This window comes from Bos indicus x Bos taurus, chromosome 12 (assembly GCF_003369695.1).
Source record: "Bos indicus x Bos taurus breed Angus x Brahman F1 hybrid chromosome 12, Bos_hybrid_MaternalHap_v2.0, whole genome shotgun sequence".
Lineage (NCBI taxonomy): Eukaryota > Metazoa > Chordata > Mammalia > Artiodactyla > Bovidae > Bos > Bos indicus x Bos taurus.
Genome location: NC_040087.1, coordinates 54,231,497 through 54,244,013, shown reverse-complemented (window position 1 = coordinate 54,244,013; position 12,517 = coordinate 54,231,497). Strand labels below are relative to the sequence as shown.

At 41.1% G+C, this 12,517-nt stretch overlaps 1 protein-coding gene across 1 annotated transcript in view; it reads right to left on the bottom strand.

The window, feature by feature from the left end:
- Positions 1-12,454, bottom strand: part of NDFIP2 (Nedd4 family interacting protein 2) — a 71,706-nt gene extending 59,252 nt beyond the window's left edge. The window contains exon 1 of the mRNA XM_027557783.1: positions 12,022-12,454. Coding sequence (XP_027413584.1) covers positions 12,022-12,342 — 321 coding nt within the window. The 5' untranslated portion in view covers positions 12,343-12,454. The remainder of the gene's footprint in view (positions 1-12,021) is intronic.
- Positions 12,455-12,517: the final 63 nt, after the last annotated feature.

Here is a 12,517-nt window from a genome sequence, read left to right as displayed (position 1 = left end):
ATCCAACAGGCCACAAGTCCCAAGAGCCTCAAAATTCATAAAGAAGTAAAACTATCCAGTTTATTTCCTTATTCTCAAAGCCTCTGCCAAACAGCCCAATTTCTTTACATAATGTAATGGGTAATTCTGGAGAAACACCACAGAGAACCTAAACCACAGCACATTCCTAAACTTTTAAAATATTAAAGTACTGATGTTCAAATCTTAAAAGCAGGCAAGTCAAAACCCTGAAATAAATCTGATAGTAAACCTCAGACTACTGCAGCATTTCCCAACTTGCACTTGGCATGTCTTTAACAAGAATCTTACCCACACCTTAATTCCAGCTAAGTGACCAAACTTTTGGAAGAAACCGTAACACGAAAACACAGACGATGATTTATAATCACATGATAGATAGGCTAGCCCTAACTACAATGCTCTTTTGAGTAAATTTACATTTAATAAGGTCAGCAGAATGTATTCCATAGTTATTTAAGCTTAAGTCAGGCCTCCGCATGTAGAATATATATAAACTTTTAAAACAATATATTATTAATACACATACAATCAGTGTTTTAGCATGTAGATGTGACATTAAAGAAAAAATAAAAAGAAAATACTCTGTAAGTAGTCAATATAAGACAGATAAGGAAAATAAAAGCAGTACCCACTATTCCACAGTCAGTGAAGGTACTAAGCAGAGCCACTGCGCACGGCTCCATGAGTTCCTTACTGAACAACCCTATGGGGCCAATCGAGTGTGTGTGCACGCGTGCATGCAGAGAAGGAGTGGGGGAAGGGAGAGGAAAAGAAACACCTAACACTACGCAGCATATGTTAACCAATCGTGTGTGTGTGCACGTGTGCATGTAGAGAAGGAGTGGGGGAAGGGAGAGGAAAAGAGACACGTAACACTAAGCAGCATATGTTAAGCTAGAAGGTCATGCAAAACACACACACACAACCTGAGAGAGTCCAAGTCTCGGCAGCATGAAAAAAACAAAAGAATTCTTATAAAAATGAGAATCAGAATAAAAACACAGACACAAGGTTTTGAATCTATGGAACTGGTCTTGAGCTAACACCAATCACTCAGTCATTCTTATCAGATACTTCCTAACTGCCTACCATATGCCAGATACTGACAGATATCAGTCAGTCAGTTCAGTCGCTCAGTCGTGTCCAACTCTTTGCGACCCCACGGACTGCAGCACCCCAGGTTTCCCTGTTCTTCACCAACTCCCGGAGCTTACTCAAACTCATGGCCATGAGTCAGTGATGCCAGACATGGCCATGAACAAAACAGATCTGTCTTTGTGAAGCTTATACACGGTGGGGGTGGGGGAGGCAGAAATTAAACAAATAAATATTTGAAAATATCAGGTGGTGACAAGTACCACAGAAAAAAAATGAAACAGAAAATGAGAGTACTGGGAAGGCGGTCCTGTGTTTTAAATGGCCTCAATGATGCGACCATTCTAACAGAATGAAGATTCTATGAGACATGAGAAACTTAGTCTCTGCTTTTTTCACAGGAAATGTCATATTGTAATTGGGGTCTCCACACCAATTCTAGTGATAGACCAGGTGCTTGCCTGATTACCAGTTACAAGAAGTAAGTGATGCAAAACAACTTTACCACAGTTCCTAAGGGTTTAATTCAAGACTGAATGAAATAATAATCTGTCAGAAGCATCCTGCAACATGCCCAAACTTAAGGCCTTTACGAGGTACATTCCTCTTTCACCTACATCGAGGGTGGGCAAATTACAGCTAGCAAGCCAAATTCAGCCTACCATCTGTTTTTGTAAATAAAGTTTTCTTAGAACATAGCCGTGTTAACTTGCTTATATATTAAGCTGGATACTTTGCACTGAAACAGCCAATCTGGTAGCCAACTGTGACAGAAACCACATGACCTGGAAAGCCTAAAATACTTACTATCTGGTCCTTTACAGAACGTGTGCTGACCGCTAGACCAGACCACCACCACTACTATCCTCACAGTAAAATGCCTTTCAGGGGTCTCTTTAGGAGCACGTGACCAGGGCAGTCACATGGACCCAGCCAGTGGAGAGCCTCATGCTTGGGGCTTAATGCTCCATGGTCACCTTTAAATTCTTTAAGAAGAAAAAAACCTCCTTTCTTTCATTCTTTATTCAGCTGCATTGGGAGCCCGTGTGCCACAACTACGGAAGCCCAAGTCCGTGAAGTGCAACAGACGCTCCCACAGGAATCTGGGCTGGATTTATGGCTGCTTTAACCAATAGAAAGAAAGTGAAAGTGAAGTCGCTCAGTCGTGTCCGACTCTTTGCAACCCCATGGATTGTAGCCTACCAGGCTTCTCCGTCCATCAGATTTTCCAGGCAAGGGTACTGGAGTGGGTTGCCATTTCCTTCTCCAGGAGATCTTCCTGACCCAGGGACTGAACCCGGGTCTCCTGAATTGTATGCAGACACTTTACCGTCTGAGCCACCAGGGAAGTCTCTTAACCAACAAGGACATTCTGGAGTTCTAAGTCCAAGCCTTAAGAGGAATGGCAGCTTCGTTTTCCCTTCTGTGATGTGAAAGGCCACAGTCACATTGGGAGGGAGCATGAAGAGGACACACACAGAGGAGAAATGAAATGATCAATGGTCAAAGCTGAGCTTCCAGTCATTAGGCACCATCAACGGCTAGTGAAGGGAGTAAGAGTCATCTTGAATATTCCAATCCAATCAGGTCCCCAAATGGCTGGAGCCCCAGTTAACAGCCCATGGAGCAGAAGAACCGCTCTACTGATCACAGCCAAATTGAAACATAATAAAATGCTTGTTTTGAGTAGTTTGTTATGAAACAATATAAAACTAAAGCATCAAGATTTGAATACCAGATCCATCACACCTGGATTCATACACATGCCTATTATTTAACCTCTTTATGTCTCGATTTTCTCCATCTGCAAAATGAGGATCATGACGTTATCTATTTCACAGAACTATTCTAAAGAATAAACATGCTCTTAAGTGTAAAAGCACACAGCGGAGTTCTCAGCATATTCTTGATATAACACAAAAAAATATTATTGTTCTAAAATATTATTGCTACTTCATTATTGATAAAATGTATTATTTATTCCAGCATCCTGCTTCACTTTCTTTAAACCACCTATTACTATCTGAAATTATGCTTACTTATTTACCTGCCTTTCCTCCAACAAAGTATGAGCCATGAGACAAGAACTGTCTTGTTCACCAGTACCTAAAACAGAATTTGGCAGATAGAGATACTTTAAAATTAATATTGAATGAGTTATAGGACCTTGGTTTCATAGTTAATCAATAATGATATCTAAAAACTGCTCCCATGCTTTAAGTATTAATCTGACAAGAGGTGCTTAAAACATACAACATGCACATATGCTATCTATAATGTTATTTTTAGGACATAATCCCAATGCAATTACTTGTGACTGCACAAACACTACACCATTATTAGCTCATGGAATGCTCAAATATGCGTAAGTGATGGCTAGCATCTGATTCAGCATTGTTCAGGCGTTCTAAGGTTGCTCACTTGTTTGTATAATTTTTTTAAATGAGTTGTACTCAAGCAAACTAATGACACACTCTTAGCCACTATTGCTACATGCACAGAAACAGCCAGAGAAACTTTAATGTGGGGTCTGTCCAAAAACAAACTACCCTGGCAACACAAATTAAACCTGGTTTTAAACACACCTGAGTGTGCATTTCCTCACAGTTTTTTTTTTAAGTTTAAAATCTATATTAAAGAGGCAATAAAAATCAGACATTCCCAGAACCCCGAAGCACCTTAGAAGGTACACAAAGAAGCACAAAAACACGATTCAGAATAACAAGTTCTCTGACACTGTGATTCTCAACTTTCCTTCTGCCGTGATGGAGAGATGACATATCCATGAAACTCACCCTGCCTCCTCTTCCAATTATAATTTCATAGGAGTTTTTACATTTAGGAACAGAATTTTATAGAGCAAAAGAAACCACAGGGTTTCGGCACAGAACTTTAGATGAGAAACAAACACATGTGAAGTCAGGGAAGCATGAGAGAAGATATTAGGGTCGAAGCTAATAAGAAGTACGTCCTGCCGGACTTCAGTGGTTATTGCATAAAAATTAAGCGGGAGGGGGAGATTGCTAAGATGCAGCACTGTATAGGTATGGCAAGGTCTAGTCAAGGAATCTGCACGTTAGAAACCTAAATTTAGGGGCTTCCCTGGTCGTTCAGTGGTAACGAGTCTGCCTGCCAATGCAGGGGATACGGATTCGATTCCTGGTCTGGGAAGATCCCACGTGCCACGGAGTAACTGAGCCCGTGTGCTACAACTACTGAAGCTCACGCGCCTACAGTCCGTTCTCCCAAGGAGAGAAGCCACTGCAGTGAGAAGCTGGAGCACCACAACTAGAGAAAAGTCCACATATTAACAAAGACCCTGCACAACCAAAAGTAAGCAATTTTTTAAAAAGACTTATTAAAAAAAGAACACAAATTTATACTTCAAAATCCAGTAAGCCTACTAAAATGGCTAAAAGTATAAAGTCTGAAAACATCAAAATTTTGGCAAGGTGGTGAAACAGCCAAAGCTTCTATACATTGGTGGTCTAAGTGTAAAATGGTACATGTGGAAATGGAACACAGACTTGGAAAAAAGTCTGGTGATGTCTCATAAAATTAAGCATACATCTACGTATTACCCAGTAATTTCACCGAAGAGAAATGAAAACATATAACCACAGAAAGATCGCATTAGAAGATTCCTAACCGCTTTAACTGTAATAGCCAAAAACTGGAAACAACCCAAATGTCGATCAACAGAGCAATGGAGAAACAAACAGTCATACGTGTCCATACAATGAAACACCATCAACAATACAAAGGGATGCACCAATACACACAGTAACATGGATCAAGCTCCTGAACAGCATGCAGAGTGAAAGAAGCTTGGTAGACCATATGCTGTGTGATTCTAGAATTAGGGAAATCTAATTTGAAGTGAAAAACAAAAGAGCATAACAATCACCTGGTGGGTATGAATCAACAGGGAAGAGTCACGAGTGAACTTTCTATGATGACAGCAATGTTCTGTCCCAATGGTCAGTAAACTTTTGCCATAGAGGGCAGAAAGGCAATTATGTCAGGCTTTCTGGGCTCTACCTCAAAAGCCAATTCTGCCACTGTAAATGAATGACACAGCTGCACTACCATAACACTTTATTTACAAAACAAGGGTTAGAATGTAGTTTGCTGGTCCCTGCTCTATATATTAAAAGTGGTTTGGGTTACACAAATATGTATGTACTTGTCAAAACTCATCTAATAGGCCACGGAAGATCTGTGCATTTCACTATATGTCAGTTTTATACAAAAACCAAAAAGCAACAGTTAACTGTAGGCTAATGATAAGCATGTGGTTTTCAGTGAGGTACACCGATATCTGCAACTTATTCTGAAAGCTCAAAAAATAAGATGGATACAGTAACACAAATACTAAATTGCCAACATCTGCTGGATCTCAAAAAAGCAAGAGAATTCCAGAAAATATCTATTTCTGCTTTATTGACTATGCCAAAGCCTTTGACTGTATGGATCACAATAAACTGTGGAAAATTCTGAAAGAGATGGGAATAAAAGACCACCTGACTTGCCTCTTGAGAAACCTGTATACAGGTCAGGAAGCAACAGTTAGAACTGGACATGGAACAAGACTGGCTCCAAATAGGAAAAGGAGTGTGTCAAGGCTGTATATTGTCACCCTGCTTATTTAACTTATATGCAGAGTACATCATGAGAAATGCTGGACTGGAAGAAGCACAAGCTGGAATCAAGATTGCCGGGAAAAATATCAATAACCTCAGACATGCAGATGGCACCACCCTTATGGCAGAAAGTGAAGAAGAACTAAAGAGCCTCTTGATGAAAGTGAAAGAGGAGAGTGAAAAAGTGGGCTTAAAGCTCAACATTTAGAAAACTGAATTTGCCATCACTTCATGGCAAATAGATGAGGAAACAGTAGAAACGGTGGCTGACTTTATTTTTCTTGGCTTCAAAATCACTGCAGATGGTGACTGCAGCCATGAAATTAAAAGACGCTTACTCCTTGGAAGGAAAGCTATGACCAACCTAGACAGCATATTAAAAAAGCAGAGGCATTACTTTGCCAACAAAGGTCCGTCTAGTCAAGGCTACGGTTTTCCCAGTGGTCATGTATGGATGTGAGAGCTGGACTATAAAGAAGGCTGAGGGCCGAAGAATTGATGCTTTTGAACTGTGGTGTTGGAGAAGACTCTTGAGAGTCCCTTGGACTGCAAGGAGATCCAACCAGTCCATCCTAAAGGAAATCAGTCCTGAATATTCATTGGAAGGACTGATGTTGAAGCTGAAACTAAAATACTTTGGCCACCTGATGCAAAGAGCTGACTCATTTGAAAATACCCTGATGCTGGGAAAGATTGAGTGCAGGAGAAGGGGATGACAGAGGATGAGATGGTTGGATGGCATCACCGACTCAATAGACATGGGTTTGTGTGGACTCTGGGAGTTGGTGATGGACAGGGAGGCCTGGCAGGCTGCACATCATGGTGTCACAAAGAGTCGGACACGACTGAGCGACTGAATTGAACTGAGAAATGTAGGCCCAACAACTGGTATGTGGTATATGGAAGTTAGCTGTACAATTCTTTCAACTTTTGAATATATTTGAAAGTTTTTGTTTTGTTTTTGGCTGCATTGTGTGGTCTGTGGGATCTTAGTTCACTGACCAGACATCAAACCCATGCCCCGAGAAGTGGAATCACAGAGTCCTAACCAATGGACCACCAGGGAAGTCCCTGGAAGTTTTCATATTAAACTGGGCGGTGGGGGAGATTCAATGAGGCCACTGAAGATTTTTAAGCAAGGAAATGAAAATCAAATTTATATTCTACAATTCATGCAGTGCAAGCATATACCGAAGGATGATTAGATGAAGGAAGAAAGTTCTAAGCAGGCTATTACAACAGTCCATGCCATAGAAGATATCAACATTTGAAGAGTAAGTACAAAGTGAGTTCATGGAGAGAAGAAAAATCAGGGCAGTCAGTGCTTAGTTGCTCAATCACGTCCAACTCTTTGCGACCCCATGGACTGTGGCCCACCAGGCTCTTCTGTCCATGGGATTTTCCAGGCAAGAACACTGGTGTGGGTTACCATATCCTCCTCCAGGGGATATTCCTGACCCAGGGATCAAACCTACATCTCCTCTGCCTCCTGCACTGCAGGCCGAGGAGAGAGCTCCTTCATTTCAGGAATGAGGAAGGAGTTTCAAGGAAAAGTTCACAATGTCAACATAAAAGAACTTAAGCATGAAAAGAACGAAAAGTACCTAGATTAAGCAATGGACCCTGATGATGTAAAAGAGGTGTGGGAAGAATGTAGATCAGATAAAAGATATTAGTAAGTTCAAAGGAAACAAACAAGTGACAAGTAATCTGGCTGGGACAAGAGAGGAAGGAAAAACTGAAACATAAAGTAAAAGACTGAAATATTTCTTTTAAATGTGAAACAAAAGTACATGGCTGCACCTAAAAGCCACAACTCACCCAGAACCTGTACTCCTGGCTCAGGCAGCCAGCTGGGTGTCTGACTGTCCTTGCACATTTTTACTGCGTGTGACAGTCTGCAAAGCTTGTCCATTTCACCATACTGCGAGGATTCTTCTAATAAGTCACACAGGCAACAAAGAAGGTCAAGGTGACCACAGCTGACAACTGCCTCTCAGGGAGACGTAAACTAGCTTGTTTGTTGTTTGCTATAATGCCTGCAGCTTGCTTAAAAAAAAAAAGTGCTGGCCCCTTGGTCCTGAGCTCCTTGGCTGTGATCTACTATGTGCATCCATCTAGACCCATCATCCTCATGGGACCTGGTTACAAGGAAAGACAGCACAAACAGGCTGACATTCATGAGTGTGCAGTGCTGTGACTAGTAATGTCACTTGTTTCTGACCTGGGAGTCTCCTGTTTGTCTGCCAGCAACCATGAAACATTAACAGACTAATTGTCAGCTTGTAAATATGGCAAAATCAAATCTTAAGATTTTTCAGAGTTCTTGACATGGACAACAAAGAGCTAGTTGATTTTCATGTTGCTAAATAAGAGACAAAAACACAGACACCAGCAAAAACTACAATTTATGTAACATTTTATAGTTTATTTACCTTGCATTATTCATAATATTTATTATATATCCATCTCTACACTATATTTTATACATATATTACATTATATAATTCTCATAATAATCCTAATGAGGTAGGTACTAATATGAGGAAACTGAGGCTTTAAGATGTTAGATAACTAAGCCAAGGTCTCACAAATTGTAATCAACACAACCTAACTATAGGCTCAGATGACATTAAAGATGTGAGGGTTTTCTTTAATCATCAATAGTCAACCTCCTTCCCAGCTGATTTATCAAGAGCAACTCTAATTCACCATATGTTAGAGCAAAGCATCTATATCATAGTACGAATACTTCATTCTTATAGAAAACTAACGTTTTGGAAATGTTAATAGAATCAAAGTTGTCTCTCATCAAAGTTGTCTCTAAAAATCTGTGGTTTAGGAAGAGCTAGGTTAAACAAATTCAAACCATTGTCTTCAGGGCAGAAGCTCTCACAGTTTTAATATACAAATATATGTTCTTCCAGGTGGCGCTAATGGTAAAGAACCTGCCTGCCAATGCAGGAGATTTAAAAGGCCTGGGGTTTGATCCCTGGGTCAGGGAAGATCCCATGGAGAAGGCAATGGCAACCTACTCCAAAACCCTTGCCTGGAGAATGCCATGGACAGAGGAGTCCCACAGGCTACAGTCCATAGGGTCACAAACAGTCAGACATAACTGAAGCGACTTAGCACACACATATGCTAATATGTATTCTATTTCTTCTAAAACCATCTATTATCTTCATTCTGAATGCTCGCTCCAGTTTGGAAAACTACTGCTGCAATCAACAGTGCCAATTTAACTTGTGCACAGAATACCTTTGAAAACTTAGCAGTCAGCTTGGTGGTTCAAGTACACAAGTCCTTTAAAATAGAGAACATCAAAGTCAGAATGTGGCATAACAGCTCCAAGCCAAGTCAACTACTTCACAGTCTGGCACCACTGCCCATTTCCTACCAAACAAAAGTCAGCTTCCCATAACACAATGGAACCACATGGCTTTTTCTGAAATTAGAAGGGTAACAAGGCAAGGTTTTTATATGTTTAGCTCTGTACATTGTAAACACTGTTTTCCTGAACAAAATTTAGACACTTAACGATGGAGCAGAGATCACAGAAAAAGTAGTTTTCACATAAAGCTTGAGAATTCGTTAACGACAGTAAGTCATTCTGATGGTCCTAGGCATCACCATTAACTCATCTGTTCATGGGATTCTCCAAGCAAGAATACTGAAGTGGGTAGCCATCCCCTTTTCTAGGGGATCTTTCTGACCCAAGGATGGAACCTGAGTCTCCCAAATAGCAGGCAGATTCTTTACCATCTGAGCCACCAGGGAAGCCCCAATTATCAATACGGAAAACTAAATTTTAACTCTATGAATAAGTGGAAAATTAACATCGTATATACCATTTCGCCACCAAGCATATTTTCCTGTCTTCTACTTAGTCATCTCTAAACATTTGACAACTGAAACTGCTCTTTGCTCCGTTGTTATTAATCATTCCAGAGTTTTCACAAAAGCCAGCCACACAACAGTTGTGTTAGTTACACAAGCCAGAGCTGTAGACTGGTCCCTAGCTTACTGCCAACCAAATCAGCTGCCTTTTTTTTTTTTTCCTTGCCCTCTGTTCTGAAGGAATACCTCCACCCATTCAAAGTCTGCATAGGACACATCTCTAATGGGGGGTGAGGGGTCAGGGGTGTGGGGAATATACCAAGATAAAGTTATTGATCAGGCCATTCTCAACAAAACCAAGAGCTATTCTAGACAGATGAAATTACCATGTAATTACACAGGAACTGGAATTAAAATCTTAATTGTACTAAGATTCTCAAACACTTCACCTTACAAGGAAGGTGATATCCTACCTACTTGAATCAAGAAGTATCTTTAGAAGGGCAGATTTTTGCCCTCTGCTCTGAAAGACTGCCTCCACCCATTCAAAGTCTATGTGGGGCACATATCCACCTAGGGGAAAAAAAGGGCAATAAAATATCATACTGTCCACTATTTTGAAAGGAGTTGTAGAGAAAAAGTATCTTAAAGATCACAGAGCAATTTCCAACATTTTGGTTTTAGGAATTCTTAAAAATAACAATTAACCATAGCTACTGAAAGCAAATGTGACATTATAATAAATTACTTTAAAGCATAGTTACGTCAGTTAATAATGTTTTGAGTAGGGATCTGTATATGAGAACATGGTTGACTCTTATAAGCAAAACCCCAAAGAGAAAGAATTTGAATCGGCTAACACTATTAAAGGGAAACAAATAGGAAAATGAAAGAAAAGTGATTAGAGAAAAGAAATAAACCCACTGGTAACAATATTCAATATTTTATTTTTACTAACATCTGCAAAAATAGGAATATGCCTTAAAAAAAGAAAACAAACCATCAAAAGTGTATACAGTAACAACTTGAAAAATGTCTTCCCATACTGGCAGCAATATTTTCCAAACCATTCTGAAAATACTGATGAATTTTTACAGAATTCAGATCAATAACTTTATTGTGGTATACCCCCCACACCCCATTTTACAGAATTCCAAATGAACATACAACATTTGGAGGTTTTACTGGATGTAAACCAGATGAAACTGATGCATAATGAGTTTTTATCTTAAAATATACATATATATATATACCACAAAACTACATACATTGGGATTTTAACTTTCAGGACCCTTCATATTTGTCAAAGTACACTTATTAATAGAAATTCTTAGTTCACAATAAGTCTCACCTGTGTAAATAGATTTGAAATATGAAATCTGCACTAACATATCTAGATTTGTAAATCTTACAAACAGTACTGTCAATTGTACCATCGGTGCTCCATAATTAACGTTTTTCTCCTTTCCCTCAGAAAATAGGCTTAACTAAATTACCACCTCAAAGTTTACAGAATAACATGCTACCTAGCTGCAAGGAAATAGTCAACTATAGCTGAGTCCATTTTTAAACAGGGTTTACCTAGGACTCTCCAATGAGAAGAAAAATATATACTAGAAAAACGGACACGGGAAAACACAGAGGGCCACTTTTCACTCATTTCAACTTACAAAGGATTAATATGGTTAAACTGGAAAACCTTGTACTTAAAGAAAATTAATTTTTCAAACACGATGAGCATTTTTAGGAAAACTTCCTGTTTCCCCTCCCACCAATTAAAAAAAAAATAGGAAAAAAAAGTCGTTTTTCTAATAAAAACAGAAAAGGCCAAAATGACAAGGTTAACTAGGACTAAGAAATAGATAGATCAGCCCCACGACTTTCTCTACAGTTGCGCAATTTTTAAACCCACACTTTTTTTTTTTAAGCCAAATCCACATCCCACCCCACCTAGTGCTTACCTCTCCCTCCTTCCCACCCACTCCATCTATGACGAAGATCACCTTCCCAGCAGGTATGTTAACTCATTTCCAGTACACAATCCACTGGAAAATCTCTGAAGTAACTGGGTCAGGGCATGACGAAATGATCGAGAAAGTGAGAAATAAAAGAGATATAAGTTCTAAAAGGAGGCGGGGGGGCGGGGGGGGGGGGGCGATGTCTAACAGCGGAAGGATAAGGACCTAAAAGACGACCTGGGTCTAGAAAGAAGGGTCTCAAAGGATCCACAGGCAGGCTCCAATACGAGAGATGTGAAGGAAGCACGGTCCTGCCAGAAGAGCCAAAAACAAATCATCCAACATGCCCCACCGGGGATAACCGGTGGAAAGGGGCTCTGGAATCCACGGGGGGCGGAGGGGTGGGGGGACAATCCCGGGGTTCCGGGAGGCGCAGGAGGCCGGGGCTGGGGACAGAAACTCACCACCTGGTAGCGGCCAGTCCCCGCCTGGTGGTGATCCATCCTGCCCGGCTCGGGGTCCGGCTTCCGAGTGGGTGAGTCCCCTCGGCACTCAGCCCCCTCGGCCACCCCCTTCAACGACGTCGTCGCCTCAGCGACTCTTCCGCCTCTGTTTCTGCGGCCGCGATCGCCCGGCCGGGCCGCCTCACTTCCCGTCGCTGCCGCAGAAGCCGCGGAAACCTCCGCGTCGGCCGCAGCTTGGGGGCGAAGCTCCGGGGCGCCGTGCGCGCTACTGAGCATGCTCGGGATGGTCGCGCATGCTCGCTGGGTCCTCCGGCGTCCCATCCGCGTCGCAAGGGGGGGTTTCGCTGGGTGGGATGAAATGGGATGAAATGGAAAAGTCAGGCAAGTCCAGGGGAGCGATCTAGGTTGTCAGCCTGTCGGGAGTGGGTGGTGGCTAAAGGAGCGGAGAAAAAAAATTATCACCGTCCTTGATTGGTCTTTTCAGTCCGAAGGGTTG